Below are 20,947 nucleotides of genomic sequence, written 5' to 3'. Positions count from 1 at the left end.
AGCCTAGATTCATTTAGATGAGTGAGTAGAGATTTGGGCAGCGCTCAATGAGTCCTGCGGGTCCAATGTTCTGTGTGTGTTCTCTGATGAAGAAAGATGGCTGTTTGAAAGAGAAGGAGGGAAAGGAAGGGTGGGAGAGAGAGATGACTGTGTGAAACGAAGCTGTCCTATGGGGCTCTGCTAAACTATGGATGTTTGAGTAGAGAGGTTCTCCACAGACAGGCCTCAGTGGATTCAAGCTGTTTGATTAGTACTCCCCCCTGGTCCTTCCCCCTCTCCCCCTCCACCCCCTCCGGTCCCCCCGCCGGGTCCCCCCGCCCCGGTCCTTCCCCCTCTCCCCCCTCCGGTCCTCCCCCGGTCCTTCCCCCTCTCCCCCCTCCGGTCCTCCCCCCCGGTCCTTCCCCCTCTCCCCCCTCCGGTCCTTCCCCCTCTCTCTCTCTCTAACGTGAAATCCTTTCTTCCATTCTCCTCTCATCTCTCCCGCTTGTCTCTCCTCAGGTGGTGTTTGAAGCATCGGTCTCAGCAGAACGGCGAGGCTACATCGCCATTGACGACATCCTGCTGCTCAATTACCCCTGCTGTAAGTAGCTACCCACCACAGTACAGCACCTGTGTCCGAATGTACATCAGCCCAGAAAGCACTGCCCCTACACACCAACATAGCTAACCCAGCATACCACCAATGCACTGTATTAATGCACCAAGGCACCAAAGTACAAATGTACCAATATACTTCAGAACAGAGCACAGAGCCCGTAACCTTTGACAAAGATATGGGAAAATGCGTGTCTGGGCGCTCAGGGGTGTACAAACAGTCTCAGGACTGTGATGGTTGGTTGGACAGACAAGGACAGAGGCTTGTAAAATAATCAGCGGAGGCGAAGGCACTGCTCTCAAAGGTTCTGAGAGGCTTCTGGCATGTGGACACGTGTCTGATTTCCTATGGCCACGGCTGCACTATGCCGCTCCTTTTGTTCCGGTCCACCAGGCAGTGAGCTGGTGACCTTTATCTTCCTGACTGCTCAGCACGTCGCTCCGCTCGCCACTCTCCCGGTCACCAAGACAAGCCCACTCTCTCAGAGGCTAATGTACTGTTCCAGGAAACACACACACTGTCCCAAGAAAACAGCAGACTCTCGTTGCATGTTGTTTTCTCTTCCTCTCCACCAAGGCATGACGAGAACAGCAGTCGTCTGAGGTCTCTAACTGGACCATAATGTCACATGGTGATGTTCTTAGAGATTTCCCCATTATGGCTAACCCGCTCCCTTAGTGCAATCCCCCCACCCTCTCCCTTAGCTCTCGGTGCAAACACCCCTCACCCCCCCCCCCCAAACCCCCTTGCTTCTCTAAACCTGACCGATTGCCTCTATAGCGGACCCTCTTTGTCTCACCCACAGCAGTCTGATACACCATTGTGTTTCTTTGAGATATTTCCCCAGTAAAACCTCCCTCCTTCAGTGCAGCCCCTCTCTACCTACCCATGCCTCTACAGGGTACCTGACCGTTCTCCTCCTGAGCCACTCACCTGCTGTCCCCAGACCCATTACCTCTACGGGAGAGCAGGCTCAGTGAAAGGCTGTGTCCCAAATGGCAAGTAATGCTGACATACAGACAGAGAGCCCTCAGCTCATTCTGCTGTGCTGACAATGTGTGACAGAGTGTATAGGAGTGGTGCTGAGGCCTGTCACAGTTTCCATTGACCACCACTGACCCTTGTAGACGTCAGGGAACATTGAGCAAACCAAATCCGTAATGGACTCTAGCGGTTGGTCTCGAGCCAAGATGGCCCCTGCCTTGGCTCTCCGTAAAGGGATAATCCTCAGTGAAAAGCGGAAACTGCGGACCGGGAGGAAATGTTAATGACTGATAATGGAGGGCGTTAATGAGCTCATGAAATTCAGATAGCTTTTACCACCTGTTAAAAACAGCCAGACCTTTATAAATCATTCACAAGTTCATCTCTCTCTCTCTTTCTCTCCATAAACCCTCCAAAACACCAGAGATAAGCTCAACTCATCTTAAACTTTTAACACGTAGCCTCTGTCACCTGAATGTCGGCCAGCATGCGTTCATTTCCACGGTTATATGGGACCCATTGCTGAGTTAGAGTGGTCGCAAGGGCCCTCTGTGTGTGAATAATGTATGTTTGACGGGTACGTCTCTTGGTGCTGATGCAGATGTCATCTCCCTGGCCCCCACCATCCCCATTAAATAATCAACTCTCTCATTAGGAGATGCTGCGGCTGTCAGGGCCCTCCACGGAACCTCTTTAACACACACACACACAGAACACACACACACTCCAAGCTGGCACGATGCCCCCTAAGGCAGCAGAAATAACTTGTTTGGCCTGCAGGAGATACAAATCGAGTCTCTCTTATATTCACATTCCAACATGCTTGACATTTCTGTTATTTTCCCCAGTGTCACTATCATTATTCCAAACACATGTTGCGTTCAAATGAAATCTCTATCAAATTGCAGTTTGTTTGGATGTAAAAATGTGACTTGCATAATGTGGCCTGCATACCAAGAGACTGAACTAGCTAGCGTGCATGTGTGCTGAAAGACTACCAACTACGTGCAGAAATCAATTTAGCAACAGCTCGTCCCTCGATGCGCTTATTGGAGAGAGAGAGAGAAAAGAACGAGAGAGGAAAAGAGAAATGAGAGAGGTGGGCAGATGTCCGTTTCCATGGAGACTCATGATAGGAGTGTCAGGTGTACGGAGGACAGCTGGACAGATGTCTCTCTCTTCCCCTCCTCTTCTGTTCCTCTCTTCGTGTTTCCCTATTTTCCTCACTCTCTTTTCCTCTCATCCTATCATCCTCGCACGTTTCCGTGCAGGATAAGAAAGGACCGTCAAATACTGTGGTGTTGTCGTGTTATTTGAAAGTCGTTCCCCACCTGCCCAGGGACAACAGGTGTAAACCAACCGTATACACGAGCTAATTCTGGCACATCAACGTTGAGTCATGTTCACTATGTCCCCTGTCGGAAAAACAGGAATAAAGCTGCTAAAGCTAGTAAAAGTGAAGGGGGAAAGGGTTGTGGTTGCTTACCTCTGAGTGACAGAACACACTGGACACACACCCAGTGGTTTTGAGCAGGTGCTGGATAAATAAGTAGACGCACTGTGATACACTCCCGAGTGTGTGTTTCTTACGACAGGGTTTCATCTGTTCACTAGTCCGTCTCTGTACAGTCTGAGCCACCACCAAGGCCTCATCACATTATTCTCAGTATAGAGTGTGTTGTGTTCATAGTCACACAAAACTCAACTGGGCAAAGTACTCACACATCTACTGACGGGCTCGCTTTGCAGGTGTAAAAGAATACCACATGCTTGCAAAAGTATCACTTTCTATTTCTGTGCTACAATGTTTCTGTCTCCCAGCCTTTTCCTCTTGAGTTGCTACTGTATAGAGCTCACCAAATAATACAATTGTTCCTGTAGTATGGAGCTACCATTAAGGTAAATCACTGGAAACATTTGTACAGATTTTATGGGTTTATTTAAATGATATCGTCATTTCAATGCATCAGCCAATCAGAATAGTATAAAACTATGTAAAACACTCTTCACTAAGTTGAATTTAACATCTCAGGTAGGCAATGAACCAAGTGCCTTAAACATTCCTAAAGGCTATACACGGGTGATGTTCTGGGTCAGTTTGACACAGTACAGGAAGTACATCATAAATACATGATTTTAACTTTCCAAAATATATATGTCCTATTTTGTATGCTGTTTTTGCTAAGTTGATAAACCCGACTGTTCAACATTTCGAGCCAGGTGTTTGATACACGTACCGAAGTCAGATTATCAATCAAATGATGACATCTATGACATTTTTTGCTCATTTATAGTCAAACTTCAGATCACTGTCCCTCTGCCTCTGAACATCACAGGGAAAACATACGAACATCCTTGTGATAGGTTAGACCTTTACTGCAAAGAAGAACATTTGTCTCTAGCACAAAGGTCAAAGGTTAAATTGCAGGTCAAATACAGGTAATGTACAGAGTATTAATTTATTGTTTAGGTTTTTACCCCATCTAGAAGGGTCATAAGTTAAATAGTATTCTATAAAGCAGACTACAGGTATGTACTAACCAGCTTTTATAGATGTCTGACTACTAGCACCCCTTTAGAGTTTTGTCCTCATTGTAGAGCTGAGGCAGAACCCAGAGAAACCATTGTAGCCATTCAAAGCAGTTTGATGGGATCTCGTACAGGTTAGAAAACATCAAATCAAATCCCTGTGATTTCAGATACTGTAGATGCAATTATGCACCAGCACTTTACTGGACTAGTGTGTTCTAACTGTCTTCTTCTATTGCTGTCGCGCCCTGGCCATAGAGAGGCTTTTATTCTCTCTTTTGGCTAGGCCAGCGTGTGACTAGGGTGGGCATTCTAGATTATTTATTTCTGTGTTTTTGGTTTCTATGTTTTGGCCGGGTGTGGTTCTCAATCAGGGACAGCTGTCTATCGTTGTCTCTGATTGGGAATCATACTTAGGCAGCCTGTTTTGCCACCTTAATTGTGGGTAGTTGTCTTTGTTAGTGGCCTGTATAGCCCTCGTAAGCATCACATTCGTTTTGTTGTTTCTTGTTTTGTTGGCGACATTTTAAATAAAGAGAAAATGTACCCTCACCATGCTGCACCTTGGTCCAGTCATTTCCAAGACGACGTTCGTGACAGAACTACCCACCACAAACGGACCAAGCAGGTGGAAGCAGTGAGGAAGGCGGAGGCAGCGAGTAAAAGGGCCCAGGATTACACAGGGTCACGGCTGGCACGAAAAACCAGGAGGCCACTCCCCCAAAAAGTCAGGTTGGAGACCTGAGCCAACTCCTCATGCTTACCGTAGGGAGCGTGGTACTGGTCAGGCACCGTGTTATGCAGTGGAGCACACAGTGTCTCCAGTGCGCGTTCACAGCCCGGTGCGCTACATTCCAGCTTTCCATATCGGAAGGGCTAAAGTAAACATCCAGCCAGGACAGATGGTGCCGGCTCAGCACATCTGGCCGCCTGTGTGTCTCTACGGCCCAGGATATCCTGCGCCGGAACTGCGCACTGTCGTCGGTGCGTCTGCACAGCCCAGTGTGACCTGTGCCAGCGCCCCGCATTTGCCGGGTGAAAATAACCATCCAGCCAGGATGTGTTGTGCCGGCTCTACGCTCGAGACCTCCAGTGCGCCTCCACGGCCCAGTGTATCCGGTGCCTACTCCAAGAACCAAGCCTCCAGTATTTCTCACAGCCTGGTGAGTCCTGTGCCTGCTCCCAGAACCAGGCCTCCTGTATGTCTCCCCAGCCTGGTGAGTCCTGTCCCTGCTCCCAGAACCAGGCCACCTGTATGTCTCCCCAGCCTGGTAAGCCCAGTGGCAGCTCCACGCACCAGGCTGCCCATACGTCTCCTCATTCCAGTGATGATCCATGGCACGAAGCCTCCAGTGATGATCCATGGCCCAAAGCCTCCAGTGATGATCCATGGCACGAAGCCTCCAGTGATGATCCATGGCACGAAGCCTCCAGTGATGATCCATGGCCCGCAGCCTGCAGTGAGGATCCATGGCACGAAACCCCCAGTATTGATCCATGGCCCGGAGCCTGCAGTGATGATCCATGGCACGAAGCCTCCAGTGATGATCCATGGCCCGGAGCCTGCAGTGAGGATCCATGGCACGAAGCCTCCAGTATTGATCCATGGTCCGGAGCCTGCAGTGACAGCCTCCAGTGCGGAGCCTCAAGCGACGGTCCCCAGTCCGGAGCCTCCAGCGACGATCCCCAGTCCGGTTCCTGCAGCGAGAGTCTCCAGTCTGGGGCCTGCAATGAGGGTCCCCAGTCCAGGGCCTGCAGCAGCGAGGGTCCCCAGTCCGGGTCCTGCAACGTGGGTCCCCAGTCCAGAGGCACCACCAAAGTGGGGGGAGCCAGAGGTGGAGTGGTGTCTGCGTCCCGCACCGGAGCCGCAACCGAAGTAGATGCCCACCCAGACCCTCCCCTATAGAGTCAGGTTTTGCAGCCGGGGTCCGCACCTGTCACGCCCTGACCATAGAGAGGCTTTCATTCTCTATTTTGGCTAGGCCAGGGTGTGACTAGGGTGGGCATGCTAGTTTCTTTATTTCTGTGTTTTCGGTTTCTATGTTTTTGCCGGGTATGGTTCTCAATCAGGGACAGCTGACTGTCGTTGTCTCTGATTGGGAATCATACTTAGGCAGCCTGTTTTGCCACCTTAGTTGTGGGTAGTTGTCTTTGTTGTGGCCTGTATAACCCTCGTAAGCATCACATTCATTTGGTTGTTTCTTGTTTTGTTGGTGCCATTTTAAATAAAGAGAAAATGTACGCTCACCACGCTGCACCTTGGTCCGGTCATTTCCAAGACGACGTTCGTGACAATTGCTATGCTCCACAAAGCACACAATACAAGGTACAGCTAGCTAACTCTTTGGAACAGTGAGGCAAGAGAAAAACTAGGATATGGAAACCACAGGAGTCTCACCAGTCTGTACATTTTTCTTAGAATTTCTTCTGTATGATATTTTTCAGTGTACATTTTCTTACAGCCTTTACTAGGGGAGAATTGTGGCCTAAGAATGCAATTGAACTGTTAAGAAGGGATAGAACACAGAATAACGCTGAAGTGATGTGTTGATTGATGTGTTGATAAAGACGTTGAAGTGTCTGAAAGGAATAATGTATAGCTGTTCTCATAAGTGTACTTACAGTATATAAGAGTAATGCTTACAGTTGCACTGCAGGCATTCTAATGTCTGTGACTGGGAGAGAAAGCCTTCTCACATACTATAGAACTCTGAGAGGAGAAACTAAGTTTGGTTGAGCAGCCTGTGTCTTCGTGAAGTCACTGCCCACAGGCATGACTGGGAGAGCTTTGCTGCACTGATGTTCTCGTCCTCTGTGTGTGTGTGAGACAGAGAACCCTTCCTACTGGAGGTAAGGATGGAGGAGTGTGTGTGTGTGTAGTCATATGATAATAAGGAACTGTCAGTGCATCAGTATCACAGAGGATCTCTCTCTCTCTCTCTACAGACAAGGTTCCCCACTTCTCTCGGCTGGGGGATGTGGAGGTCAATGCAGGGCAGAATGCCACCTTCCAGTGTGTTGCCACGGGCAAAACTACAGAGACAGAACCCTTCCTACTGGAGGTAAGGATGGAGGTGTGTGTGTGTGTGTGTGTGTGTGTGTGTGTGTGTGTGTGTGTGTGTGTGTGTGTGTGTGTGTGTGTGTGTGTGTGTGTGTGTGTGTGTGTGAGTGTGTGTGTGTGTGTGTGTTTGCAGGTATTGCCACCTACAAGACACACGTAAATGGAGACATTACTGATGGAGGAGAGAGTACAGACAGACTGATGGAGGAGAGAGTACAGACTGATGGAGGAGAGAGTACAGACAGACTGATGGAGAAGAGAGTACAGACAAACTGATGGAGGAGAGAGTACAGACAGACTGATGGAGAAGAGAGTATGTACAGACTGATGGAGGAGAGAGTACAGACTGATGATGGAGAGAGTACAGACATACTGATGTCGAAGAGAGTACAGACTGATGGAGGAGAGAGTACAGACAGACTGATGGAGAAGAGAGTACAGACAGACTGTTGGAGGAGAGAGTACAGACTGATGGAGGAGAGAGTACAGACGGATAGAGGAGAGAGTACAGACTGATGGAGGAGAGGGTACAGACAGATGGAGGAGAGAGTACAGACTGATGGAAGAGAGAGTACAGACTGATGGAGGAGAGAGTACCGACTGATGGAGAAGAGAGTACAGACTGATGGAAGAGAGAGTACAGACTGATGGAGGAGAGAGTACAGACTGATGGAGAAGAGTGTACAGACTGATGGATAAGAGAGTACACACTGATGGAGGAGAGAGTGCAGACTGATGAAGGAGAGGGTACAGACAGACTGAAGGAGGAGCGTGTATTGACTGATGGAGGAGATAGTACAGACAGACTGATGGAGGAGAGAGTACAGACATACGGATGGAGGAGAGAGTACAGACAGACTGAAGGAGGAGAGAGTACAGACTGATGGAGAAGAGAGTACAGACAGACTGATGGAGGAGAGATTACAGACAGATGGAGAAGAGAGTACAGACAGACTGATGGAGGAGAGAGTACAGACAAACTGATGGAGAAGAGTACAGACAGACTGATGGAGATGAGAGTACAGACTGATGGAGAAGAGAATACAGACAGACTGATGGAGAAGAGAGTACAGACTGATGGAGAAGAGAGTACAGACAGACTGATGGAGAAGAGAGTACAGACAGACTGATGGAGAAGAGAGTACAGACTGATGGAGAAGAGAGTACAGACAGACTGATGGAGATGAGAGTACAGACTGATGGAGAAGAGAGTACAGACAGACTGATGGAGATGAGAGTACAGACTGACGGAGAAGAGAGTACAGACAGACTGATGGAGATGAGAGTACAGACTGACGGAGAAGAGAGTATAGACTGACTGTTGCTTTCCTTCGGGCTTAAATATGGAATCCTCATCAGGGAAAACAGCCACTCTCCGCCCCATGGCTGTTGTTATAGTTTTGTTGACGAAGCAGAGAGGGGAGTGTTGCTTCGTGTGGTAATAAAAATGCGTTCCATATGCTGATGCTCTATCAAGCGCACAATGTTGTTTACTGTTACTTTGTTGTTGGAATATTGCAAACAGACTTGGCAGTTTCACCATCAATGATTCTAGATTTATAAATTCATAGAAGTGTGCTGTTCTTTCTATGACGTCTGATTTATACTTCAGTGAATTAAATATAGACCCAGCAGTATGACATCATCAAACACAGAGGGCCGGGTCCCTGCATGCAGACTACTGTTTGTGTGGCCTTTTGGTTTGCTAGTTGATAGTTACTCATATTCCTTCATGACGTAATCTCTCAAAATGGTTTACATTTCTGCTGCATGAATTTGAGCTAATATCAGTTAACTGGAACCTGGGTCTGAAAGACTCCACTCTCTCTCTCTCTGCATCGTTGAAGCTAAGTGCCTTTGAAAAGATCGATGAGGAAAGAAGGACGGCAGGAGGGAAGACGACGCATTCCTCCATTTTCTTTCCGTCTCCTCTCCTCCTCTCTTTCTGTCTTCTGTATTGAAGTATTTTGTATCCAAAGCCTGTCCTCTTTCAAGAGTTCAACAACCTACCAGTTTAATCCTTTCTGTTGTTTTCTGACGCAGACACAGACAAACACATACAGTCTCACATGGACAACCAGGCCCACACACACACACACACACTGTTTGGGGTGGTGTCAGATACACATATTTCACTTTTGCATGTAAAAAAAATCACCACTGCTGCACACGTTGCCACTGTTTAAGTTACAAAAAGTTTTTTTTTAGAACGAGCAGCGCTCATAAGTGCGTTGGTGACACAAGCACAGGGAAAAGGCAACAAGCAGATTGCCGGTAGCCAGAGCACCAGATCCAGGTTTTATCTGGTGTACCGCTATGTCCTACGACCGTTGATGGGTCATGAATATTTATTTACAAGTTCATCGCATCTGTTTAGTACCTGATGGAGAAGACCCAGAAGACCTGTGCAATTCAGCACCCCAGGGTGGTCCTTCTGTAGCTCAGTTGGTAGAGCATGGTGCTTGTAACGCCAGGGTAGTGGGTTTGATTCCCGGGACCACCCATACGTAGAATGTATGCACACATGACTGTAAGTCGCTTTGGATAAAAGCGTCTGCTAAATGGCATATTATTATTATTACTTTGCTCTGTGAAAATCATGTGATGAAATCCTGCAATTTCAATGCTGCTGTCTTCCCCAATAGCAAGCAATGTAGTAGCTGGCAATACAATCCATACAATCCAATACAAGCCCCTAACGCCCTAATGGATGGGCCGCCCTGGTTGAAGTGCATCTCTTCTACAAGAATGCATGACAGTATTAACACCCATATAGGATTGAACACGTTTTACTCAATACACATACGGTGAACTGAGCTCTAGTCTCCCAGTTGAAACCGGATTCCAACGTTTGCTCTGACTCTCTACTCACGAAGGTTAGAACAGATTGGTAACAGCAGGGAGGAACAATATGTTTCCCCAACCCGTTATTGTCTTCTGCTAATGTATTGGCTGTGTACTGTTCCAATCTTAACTCCACGTGTCTCTGTTTTTCTCTCCTCAACTCTGTAATTGTGTGTGTGTGTGTGTGTGTGTGTGTGTGTGTGTGTGTGTGTGTGTGTGTGTGTGTGTGTGTGTGTGTGTGTGTGTGTGTGTGTGTGTGTGTGTGTGTGTGTGTGTGTGTGTGTGTGTGTGTGTGTGTGTGTGTGTGTGCGTGTGTGCGCATGCGCGTGTTTCTCTCTTATTCTCATTAACAGTAATTGCTACTTTCTGTTTGATCTCCTCTGCTGTGAGGGGAATCTCTCTAGACCTACTGAGTGTTTTCTCCTCACTCATGTGTGTTTAAATAGTCCAAACAAATTGTTTGCGTAAGAATTCTTATTCAATTCCTCTGTATTGCCTTCTTTTGCCTTTCTATCAGAGAGTTATGCTTGTTCTGTTTCTGATTCTGTTTAGATCTTTAGACAACGTCCACATTTGTTTGTGTTCAGTTGGAAATCCTGAATTAATGAATGATTTACCACAGAAACTCATTATGGTGTGATATGGGGCTTAGGGGAAGAGAGGGGGAGAGATGGAAGACAAACAGGTTTAATACTGGATGTTTTCATTTGTATGACAATCTGTAGGATTGTCTGTTTGTTTTGACTGAATGAATGTACATTGAGATGTGATGGGGCTGTGGCTGATAGCTGAACCCCCCCCCCCCCCCCCCTAAAACCCTATTATACTTTTCACAACCACTAACATTGTCTCTGAGGCAATAATCTATACATTTATGCTATATTACTCGCATAAGCAGTTTCATACTTTTGAGCAAATGTCCGCTCTCCCCAGACACTTACTGGTGAAAAGCATGACGAGAAATGGGCTCGTTGATATAACATCCTGGAAACATTATTCTGAGAGAGGAGCAGCATATAGCCTCCTGCACCTGGAAAAACGTCACGCTTTGAGTGTGTGTGTGTGTGTGACAGGCAACACGTTGTCATTTCCTGTTCCCCTCGTTGATCCGAGCACTCTTCTGCCTCGAGCATATTAGTATGGGTTGTCTGCGTGTGTGCGTGTATGGATGTGTGTGACAGCTCTGTCAGGAGCCCGGCATGCAACCTCCCCATGCCAAGATGTTAGCTATGACATATATCATGTATTTATTATCTCCACCTCCCATGGTTCCCTCATCTGTCCCTCATCGTCTCCCTGTCTCTCTCCTTCCTTCCCACTCACAATCCCATTATGGAGAGCTATATCTCATGGCCACACATACAGTAACAGTTCAAAGTTAGGACACACCTTCTCATTCCAGGGATTTACTTTATTTGTACTAGTTGTTTACGTCGTAGAATAATTGTGAAGACATCAAAACTATGAAATAAGACATATGGAATCATGTAGTAACCAAAGAAGTGTTCAACAAATCAAAGTATATTTAATATTTGAGATTCTTCAAATAGCCACCTTTTACCTTGATGACAGTTTTGCACAATATTGGCGTTCTCGCAACCAGCTTCATGAGGTAGTCACCTGGAATGCATTTAACAGGTGTGCCTTGTTAAAAGTTCATTTGTGAAATATCTTTCCTTCTTAATGTGTTTGAGCCAATCAGTTGTGTTTTGTTTTGACAAGGTAGGTGTGGTATACAGAAGATAGCCCTATTTGGTAAAAGTCCAAGTCCATATTATGGCAAGAACAGCTCAAATAAGCATAGGGAAACAACAGTCAATCATTACTTTAAGATCTGACATTACTTTAAGACATGAAGGTCCGTCCACACACACACACACACACACACACACACACACACACACACACACACACACACACACACACACACACACACACACACACACACACACACACACACACACACACACACACACACACACACACACACACACACACACACACACACACACACACACACACACACACTCTGCCTCCTTCCCCACCCAATCACTTCTAACAGTTTTCCTCATGATGAGACACGCACACAAGCACTGGCACACTTAGTCAATCACACGACACACACACACACACATAAACACACATAAACACACATGTTAAAATGCACACACACATAGGATATATGAAACTGGCTCTCATGAGGACTGCCACAGGAAAGGAAGACCCAGAGTTACCTCCGCTGCAGAGGATAAGTTCATTAGAGTTAACTGCACCTCAGATTGCAGCCCAAATAAATGCTTCACCGAGTTCAAGTAACAGACACATCTCAACATCAACTGTTCAGACTGCGTGAGTCAGGTCTTCATGTTACTGCAAAGAAACCACTACTAAAGGACACCAATAAGGACACCTATAAGAAGACGATACTTGCTTGATCCAAGAAACACAAGCAATGAACATTAGACCGATGGAAATCTGTCCTTTGGTCTAATGAGTCCAAATTTGAGAATTTTGGTTTGAACTGCTGTGTCTTTGTGAGACGCAGAGTAGGTGAACAGATGATCTCCGCATGTGTGGTTCCCACATGAAGCATGGAGTAGGAGGTGTGATGGTGCTTCACTGGTGACACTGTCAGTGATGTATTTAGAATTCAAGGCACACTTAACAAGAATGGCTACCACAGCATTCTGCAGCGATACGCCATCCCATCTGGTTTGCGCTAGGTGGGACTATCATTTGTTTTTCAACAGGACAATGACCTAACAAATCAAATCAAATTTTATTTGTCACATACACATGGTTAGCAGATGTTAATGCGAGTGTAGCGAAATGCTTGTGCTTCTAGTTCCGACAATGCAGTGATAACCAACAAGTAATCTAACTAACGATTCCAAAACGACTGTCTTATACACAGTGTAAGGGGATAAAGAATATGTACATAAGGATATATGAATGAGTGATGGTACAGAGCAGCATACAGTAGATGGTATCGAGTACAGTATATACATATGAGATGAGTATGTAGACAAAGTAAACAAAGTGGCATAGTTAAAGTGGCTAGTGATACATGTAATAATAATAATAATAATATATGCCATTTAGCAGACGCTTTTATCCAAAGCGACTTACAGCCATGTGTGCATACATTCTATGTATGGGTGGTCGCAGTAGATGATATAGAGTACAGTATATACGTATGCATATGAGATTAATAATGTAGGGTAAGTACATTATATAATGTAGCATTGTTTAAAGTGGCTAGTGATATATTTACATCATTTCCCATCAATTCCCATTATTAAAGTGGCTGGAGTTGAGTCAGTGTCAATGACAGTGTGTTGGCAGCAGCCACTCAATGTTAGTGGTGGCTGTTTAACAGTCTGATGGCCTTGAGATAGAAGCTGTTTTTCAGTCTCTCGGTCCCAGCTTTGATGCACCTGTACTGACCTCGCCTTCTGGATGATAGTGGGGTGAACAGGCAATGGTTCGGGTGGTTGATGTCCTTGATGATCTTTATGGCCTTCCTGTAACATCGGGTGGTGTAGGTGTCCTGGAGGGCAGATAGTTTCCCCCGGTGATGCGTTGTGCAGACCTCACTACCCTCTGGAGAGCCTTACGGTTGAGGGCGGAGCAGTTGCCGTACCAGGCTGTGTAAGGGCTATTTGACCAAGAAGCAGAGTGATGGAGTGCTGCATCAGATGACCTGAACTCCAGATTCACCTGACATCAACTCAATTGAGATGGTTTGGGATGAGTTGGACCACGGAGTGAAGGAAAACCTTTCAACAAGTGCTAGGCATATGTGAGAACACCTTCAAGACTGTTGGAAATGCATTCCTCATGAAGCTGGTTGAGAGAATACCTAGAGTGTGCAAAGCTGTCATTAAAGCAAAGGGTGGTGTCACATCCTGACCTTAGTTCCTTTTTATGTCTCTGTTTTAGTTTGGTCAGGGCATGAGTTGGGGTGGACATTGAATGTTTTGTATTCTATGTTTTGTATTTCTGTGTTTGGCCTGGTATGGTTCCCATTCAGAGGCAGCTGTCGATCGTTGTCTCTGATTGAGGACCATACTTAGGCAGCCTGTTTTCCCACTATGGGTTGTGGGTAGTTGTTTTCTGTGTCTGTGTTTCACCATACAGAACTGTTTCATTTTCGTTTCACTCTCTTTGTTATTTTGTTTAGTGTTTCTGTTCAAATAAATAACATGAACACTTACCACGCTGCGCATTGGTCCGATCCTTCATATTCCTCATCCGAGGAGGACAACGATCGTTACAGGTGGCTACATTGAAGAAACTAAAATATAGATGTTATCGTGTAAAATATGATATTTTAGATGTCTTCACTATGTAGATAGTAGTAAAAACAAAGAAAAACCCTTGAATGAGTATGTGTGTCCAAACATTTGACTGGTACTGTACATTATAATAAACATAACTGTCTGGGAAGGTTAGTTAGGGTAACCTGACTCTCTCTCTCTATGTGACTGTGTGTTTTGAGTGTTTTCATGGGCAGTGACAGAGGTGGTGTCTACACAGGTAAAGATGATCACCTGTGTATGGGTCAGTTAGCGTGACTCTCTCCCTCCCTGCCTCCCCTCCCTGCTCCACTCTCTCTCTCTCTCTCTCTGCAGCGTCGCAACGGTGTGGTTGTGGCGGCGTCCTCTATCCAGCGTCTGAGCCACAAGCGTCTCATGGCCACCTTCCAAGTGGAGGCTGAGAGAGGGGAGCAGGACCTGTATCGCTGCATCACAGAGTCCGCACGCGGAGCTGCCGTGTCCAACTTCGCCGAACTCATTGTCAGAGGTATAGTACGGCCAGTCCGTATAGTCATGTTTATGCAGTGTGTACAGCATAGTATCGTAAATATGTGTCCGGTACACAGTGGAAACATGTCTAGCAATTGACGATGTTATGTCGTATAATGTGTCTTTGTTTACACAACAACAGTCAATCATTACTTTAAGATCTGACATTACTTTAAGACATGAAGGTCAGTCCACACACACACACACACACACACACACACACACACACACACACACACACACACACACACACACACACACACACACACACACACACACACACACACACACACACACACACACACACACACACACACACACACACACACACACACACACACACACACACACACAGCACGTTTGTCCTGTAGCACACTGCGCCACACACCACCTCCCCTAAGACACCACTAACCGACCATGACACCTAGCTACCATTCTGGGATATCTTAATGCCCTCCTCCATATGTCCTACCTCCGTCCCCACCCAGCAACTTCCAACAGCTTCTCTTTATGTTCGACATGCACACAAGCACTGGCTCACTTAGTCAATCGCATGGACACACACACACACACACACACACACACATAAACACATGTTAAAATGCACACACACATAGGAAATGTGTTCTGAACAAGCAAAATCTTCTCTGTTCTACGTTCTATTGTGGAAACACGTGGAAACATTCTTTCACCTATGTACATACAGTGGGGCAAAAAAGTATTTAGTCAGCCACAAATTGTGCAAGTTCTCCCACTTAAAAAGATGAGAGAGGCCTGTAATTTTCATCATAGGTACACTTCAACTATGACAGACAAAATGAGAAAAACAAATCCATAAAATCACATTGTAGGATTTTTAATGAATGGATTTGCAAATGATGGTGGAAAATAAGTATTTGGTCAATAACAAAAGTTTATCTCAATACTTTGTTATATATCCTTTGTTGGCAATGACAAGAGGTCAAACGTTTTCTGTAAGTCTTCACAAGGTTTTCACACACTGTTGCTGGTATTTTGGCCCATTCCTCCATGCAGATCTCCTCTAGAGCAGTGATGTTTTGGGGCTGTTGTCAGGCAACACATACTTTCAACTCCCTCCAAAGATTTTCTATGGGGTTGAGATCTGGAGACTGGCTAGGCCACTCCAGGACCTTGAAATGCTTCTTACGATGCCACTCCTTCATTGCCCAGGCGGTGTGTTTGGGATCATTGTCATGCTGAAAGACCCAGCCACGTTTCATCTTCAATGCCCTTGCTGATGGAAGGAGGTTTTCACTCAAAACCTCACGATACATGGCCCCATTCATTCTTTCCTTTACACGGATCAGTCGTCCTGGTCCCTTTGCAGAAAAACAGCCCCAAAGCATGATGTTTCCACCCCCATGCTTCACAGTAGGTATGGTGTTCTTTGGATGCAACTCAGCATTCTTTGTCCTCCAAACACGACGAGTTGAGTTTTTACCAAAAAAGTTATATTTTGGTTTCAACTGACCATATGACATTCTCCCAATCATCTTCTGGATCATCCAATTGCTCTCTAGCAAACTTCAGACGGGCCTGGACATGTACTGGCTTAAGCAGGGGGACACGTCTGGCACTGCAGGATTTGAGTCCCTGGCGGCGTAGTGTGTTACTGATGGTAGGCTTTGTTACTTTGGTCCCAGCTCTCTGCAGGTCATTCACTAGGTCCCCCCGTGTGGTTCTGGGATTTTTGCTCACCGTTTTTGTGATCATTTTGACCCCACGGGGTGAGATCTTGCGTGGAGCCCCAGATCGAGGGAGATTATCAGTGGTCTTGTATGTCTTCCATTTCCTAATAATTGCTCCCACAGTTGATTTCTTCAAACCAAGCTGCTTACCTATTGCAGATTCAGTCTTCCCAGCCTGGTGCAGGTCTACAATTTTGTTTCTGGTGTCCTTTGACAGCTCTTTGGTCTTGGCCATAGTGGAGTTTGGAGTGTGACTGTTTTAGGTTGTGGACAGGTGTCTTTTATACTGATAACAAGTTCAAACAGGTGCCATTAATACAGGTAACAAGTGGAGGACAGAAGAGCCTCTTAAAGAAGAAGTTACAGGTCTGTGAGAGCCAGAAATCTTGCTTGTTTGTAGCTGGCCAAATACTTATTTTCCACCATAATTTGCAAATAAATTCATAAAAAATCAGACAATGTGATTTTCTGGATTTGTTTTTCTCATTTCGTCTGTCATAGTTGAAGTGTACCTATGATGAAAATTACAGTTCTCTCATCTTTTTAAGTGGGAGAACAATTGGTGGCTGACTAAATACTTTTTTTGCCCCACTGTATGTACTCTGTGTAAACAGTGTTTTTCACAGGACATGTTGCTGTAATGTGTGTGTCTCTTTGTCTAACGTTGAAAGGCCATGCAGAATTGCACACGCAATCACTCACGCAAAAAAATCACGTTCATTATGGTGAAAATTGAACATTCCCTTCCCTTCAAGTGCCTCTCAGAAATCACAATCTTAAAAGATTGTGTGAGTCAACGCTCTAACCAAGCAGAAACAAGTCTAGGGAAATTCTAAACAAGAAAAGCATGAAACATGCCTTGTTTTTTCTTTGCGAGAGAAGAGAGTTGTTGCTTCTTCTGTGGAAATGCTTTGTGGAAATGTATATTTTTGGCATACGACTATGGAACGCTGGATATCTCTGTTCATTTGACAACGATTGCGGATTATTTTATAATTAGCCGGATCACATAGATTTGTTTTTATATTGTTGAGGATAGAAAGGAGGAGTTGACAGACGGTAGACAGTGCTACTAAACCATTGTCTCAGTTATTTTGTTAACCAGCAGCATACCACCCTTCAAACCACTGCCGGCTTGCCTCTGAAGCTAAGCAGCGTTGGTCCTGGTCAGTTCCTGGATGGGAGACCAGATGCTGCTGGAAGTGGTGTTGGAGGGCCAGTAGGAGGCACTCTTTCCTCTGGTCTAAAACAATATCCCAATGCCCCAGGGCAGTGATTAGGGACACTGCCCTGTGTAGGGTGCCATCTTTCGGATGGGATGTTAAACGGGTGTCCTCACTCTCTGAGGTCATTAAAGATCCCATGGCACTTATTGTAAGAGTAGGGGTGTTAACCCCGGTGTCCTGGCAAAATTCCCAATCTGTCCATCAAACCATCACGGTCACCTAATAATCTCCAGTTTACAATTGGCTCATTCATCCCCCTCCTCTCCCCTGTAACTATTCTCCAGGTTGTTGCTACAAATGAGAATGTTTTCTCAGTCAACTTACCTGGTAAAATAACGGATAAATAAAAAAAAGTGTTCACTTCGTCAAGGACCGTATATGTCAATATTGTGTAAAAGGCCTTTTGTTTTAACCTTCACTATGCCCCTGCATGCACTCACTTAGTCATTCAAAAGTCCTCTGTATAACACTGTACTCTGGCCTCTCCCCCGTCCTTCACCCTGGCAGTGCCCCCCACCCCCATCGCTCCCCCCCAGCTGCTCCGGGCTGGCCCCACCTACCTGATCATTCAACTCAACACCAACTCCATCGTGGGGGATGGCCCTGTTATCCGCCGTGAGATCGAGTACCGGGCCAGCCAATCGCCATGGTCGGAGACACACGGTGTGGGCTCGCTCACGTATAAGGTTTGTGTCTGTCTGCTCGTGTGTGTACGCATAGAAGTTCATTTGCCATTCAGCATTCTTTACAGGCTCTTAAAGACAGTTATTAAAGAACCCTGAATTACTTTGCCGTTACAGTCCAAAAAAACCATTAACGTTGAATAAACACTTTCCTACTCTGTTCTATTGTAAGGTGTGGCATCTGGAGCCGGACACAGAGTACCGTATCAGTGTTTTACTGACCCGGCCAGGGGAGGGAGGCACAGGGGCGCCTGGACCTCCCCTGGTCAGCAGGACCAAGTGTGCAGGTGAGCTAGGGGGACTGAATGGGTCTAAACCCAAACCTAGCTTCTGTTCTATTCTGTTCTACTCTAGTCTACTCTTATCTATACCATTCCTTCAACTTTGTTTATCCCTTCAGGAACGGCACTGAGAGATCACATATAATAACATGCTCCATAACACCAGGGCAACAAAATCCAAACATATACTCTAATGGCGTGCTGTCCACCGGTTGAGAGGATGTGTGTGTGGATTATAGTGCTCAGTGGCTGATATATACGTAGGTACCTCTTTAGAAGCTGGTGTGTATGCATGGATAGGTACACTTAAATGATGTGTTGATTTAATTATATGGTAGAGTGAAGGTTCTGCAACCACTACACTCCCCCTCACGTACACACACCACACACACACTTATCTGTACTTACCCTCCCCAGCGCTCAGCGCTCATCTTTATGAAACAGCTCCCTGTAGATGTGTCAAGTAGACCGACATGACGTCGTGTCATCTATCATAGTCTCTGATCCTTCCTGTCACGAGGCCCCAGCCGCCCACCTCCTGTCTGCTCCCCATGCCCAGATCTGAGCCTCAATCTCAGGGGAGAGAGCAGAGAGAGCCCCTGTGACACTACACACTCTAGATCAGGGGTGTCAAGTCTAACTCATTTAGTGTTCGGACTTCAACAAGGTCCGGAGGGCGCAATGAATATTGGTTATATTGCCTTGCCAAAAAAATGTGCCCAAATTTGTCCTCTATCCATTGTATTTTGAATTTGTAATACTCCCTGATTGTCTAGTGATTTTTAGTGAGCAGGACAGTGGAGAAAATATGAATATAGGCCCATTTTCATTTCAACACTGTTGGTTTTAGTCATTTTAAAGTCATTTTTATTTCCCCATCTGTGGGTTGGATTGGATCCCCGCGTGGGTTGGATTGGATCCCCGCGTGGGCTGGATTGGATCCCCATGTGGGTTGGATTAGATCCCCACGTGGGCTGGATTGGATCCCCCCGCGTGGGCTGGATTGGATCCCCGCGTTGGCTGGATTTGACGCCCCGCGGGCTGGATTGGACCCCCGCGTGTGCTGGATTGGACCCCGCGTGGGTTGGATTGGATCCCCGCGTGGGTTGGATTGGATCCCCGCGTGGGCTGGATTGGATCCCCGCGTGGGCTGGATTGGATCCCCGCGTGGGCTGGATTGGATCCCCGCGTGGGCTGGATTGGATCCCCGCGTGGGCTGGATTGGATCCTCGCGTGGGCTGGATTGGATCCTCGCGTGGGCTGGATTGGATCCCCGCGTGGGCTGGATTAGATCCCCGCGTGGGCTGGATTGGATCCCCGCGTGGGCTGGATTGGATCCCCGCGTGGGCTGGATTGGATCGTGGGCTGGATCCGGCCCACGGACCGTATGTTTGACACTCATGCTGTAGATCATTCTGTCTCATATCCCCTCTTCCTGTCCAGCTCAGAAAGTTTTGGGCTAGAAGCAGCCCTTGCCTATAAAACACATTCATCTGGTGCTATTTTATATTCTTTTTTTTAATGCAGCTACGTCCCCAGAGAGAAGACTTTTCATGAACCCCTCTCCAGTTTTAACTGATGTAGTATAGGGATGGGGGTTGGAAATGATTTCACTATTTGAATAGCATTATGATTTTTGGTCGGGTATCCAGCTATTGAAAACACGTGTTTTCTTTTACTTACCTTTTTAACCTGAGCAATGCTGTGACATGTCATCAGCTTACCTCACTCATTGCAGGAGAACAAATAAGAGTGCTAAATCTCTGGTCACCTCAATTATCACTCTGTGGTCTATTGGGGAGGCACATTGGGCAAACTGAAAACATGGGCTGATTTATCTTCTGACATGACGCGACTAGACCGTTCCCACCCTCCATCTCTCCCCTCTGAGACGTAGACGTGTATTACGCAGCTTCTGCCTATAAACGTCAGAGGCTTTAACCTCTCTTAACCCATGACAGTGACTCAATGATTGGTCCAACTGGCACTAACAGACCTCTCCCCCATCCCTCCTTTCTCTCTCTCCTGAGGCTGGGATTGTGTCTGTAACAGCATGTGACCTGTAGGTCGGAGGACAGCCAGGCTGATTGTGTTCATAGCAACAGTTGACCCCTGGTGAGAAGGTGTCCTCTCTTTTAGCTCACTGACACCATGGTTTAAGACAAGAGGAGGAGAGGAGATGAGCTGGAGCCAGCAGAGCCCAGAGTGGGCTGACAGCCAGTTTGAC

General features: G+C 46.5%; 1 protein-coding gene across 1 annotated transcript in view; it reads left to right on the top strand.

Annotated features, from left to right (window-relative positions):
- LOC124012674 (receptor-type tyrosine-protein phosphatase U-like) overlaps positions 1-20,947 on the top strand; it is a 259,461-nt gene that overhangs the window by 170,146 nt on the left and 68,368 nt on the right. Inside the window, 5 exon segments of the mRNA XM_046326539.1 lie at positions 499-580; positions 7,055-7,170; positions 14,648-14,819; positions 18,264-18,442; positions 18,612-18,726. Coding sequence (XP_046182495.1) covers positions 499-580; positions 7,055-7,170; positions 14,648-14,819; positions 18,264-18,442; positions 18,612-18,726 — 664 coding nt within the window.

Source organism: Oncorhynchus gorbuscha, linkage group LG24 (genome assembly GCF_021184085.1).
Source record: "Oncorhynchus gorbuscha isolate QuinsamMale2020 ecotype Even-year linkage group LG24, OgorEven_v1.0, whole genome shotgun sequence".
Lineage (NCBI taxonomy): Eukaryota > Metazoa > Chordata > Actinopteri > Salmoniformes > Salmonidae > Oncorhynchus > Oncorhynchus gorbuscha.
This window is presented reverse-complemented; position numbering and strand designations above follow the sequence as displayed.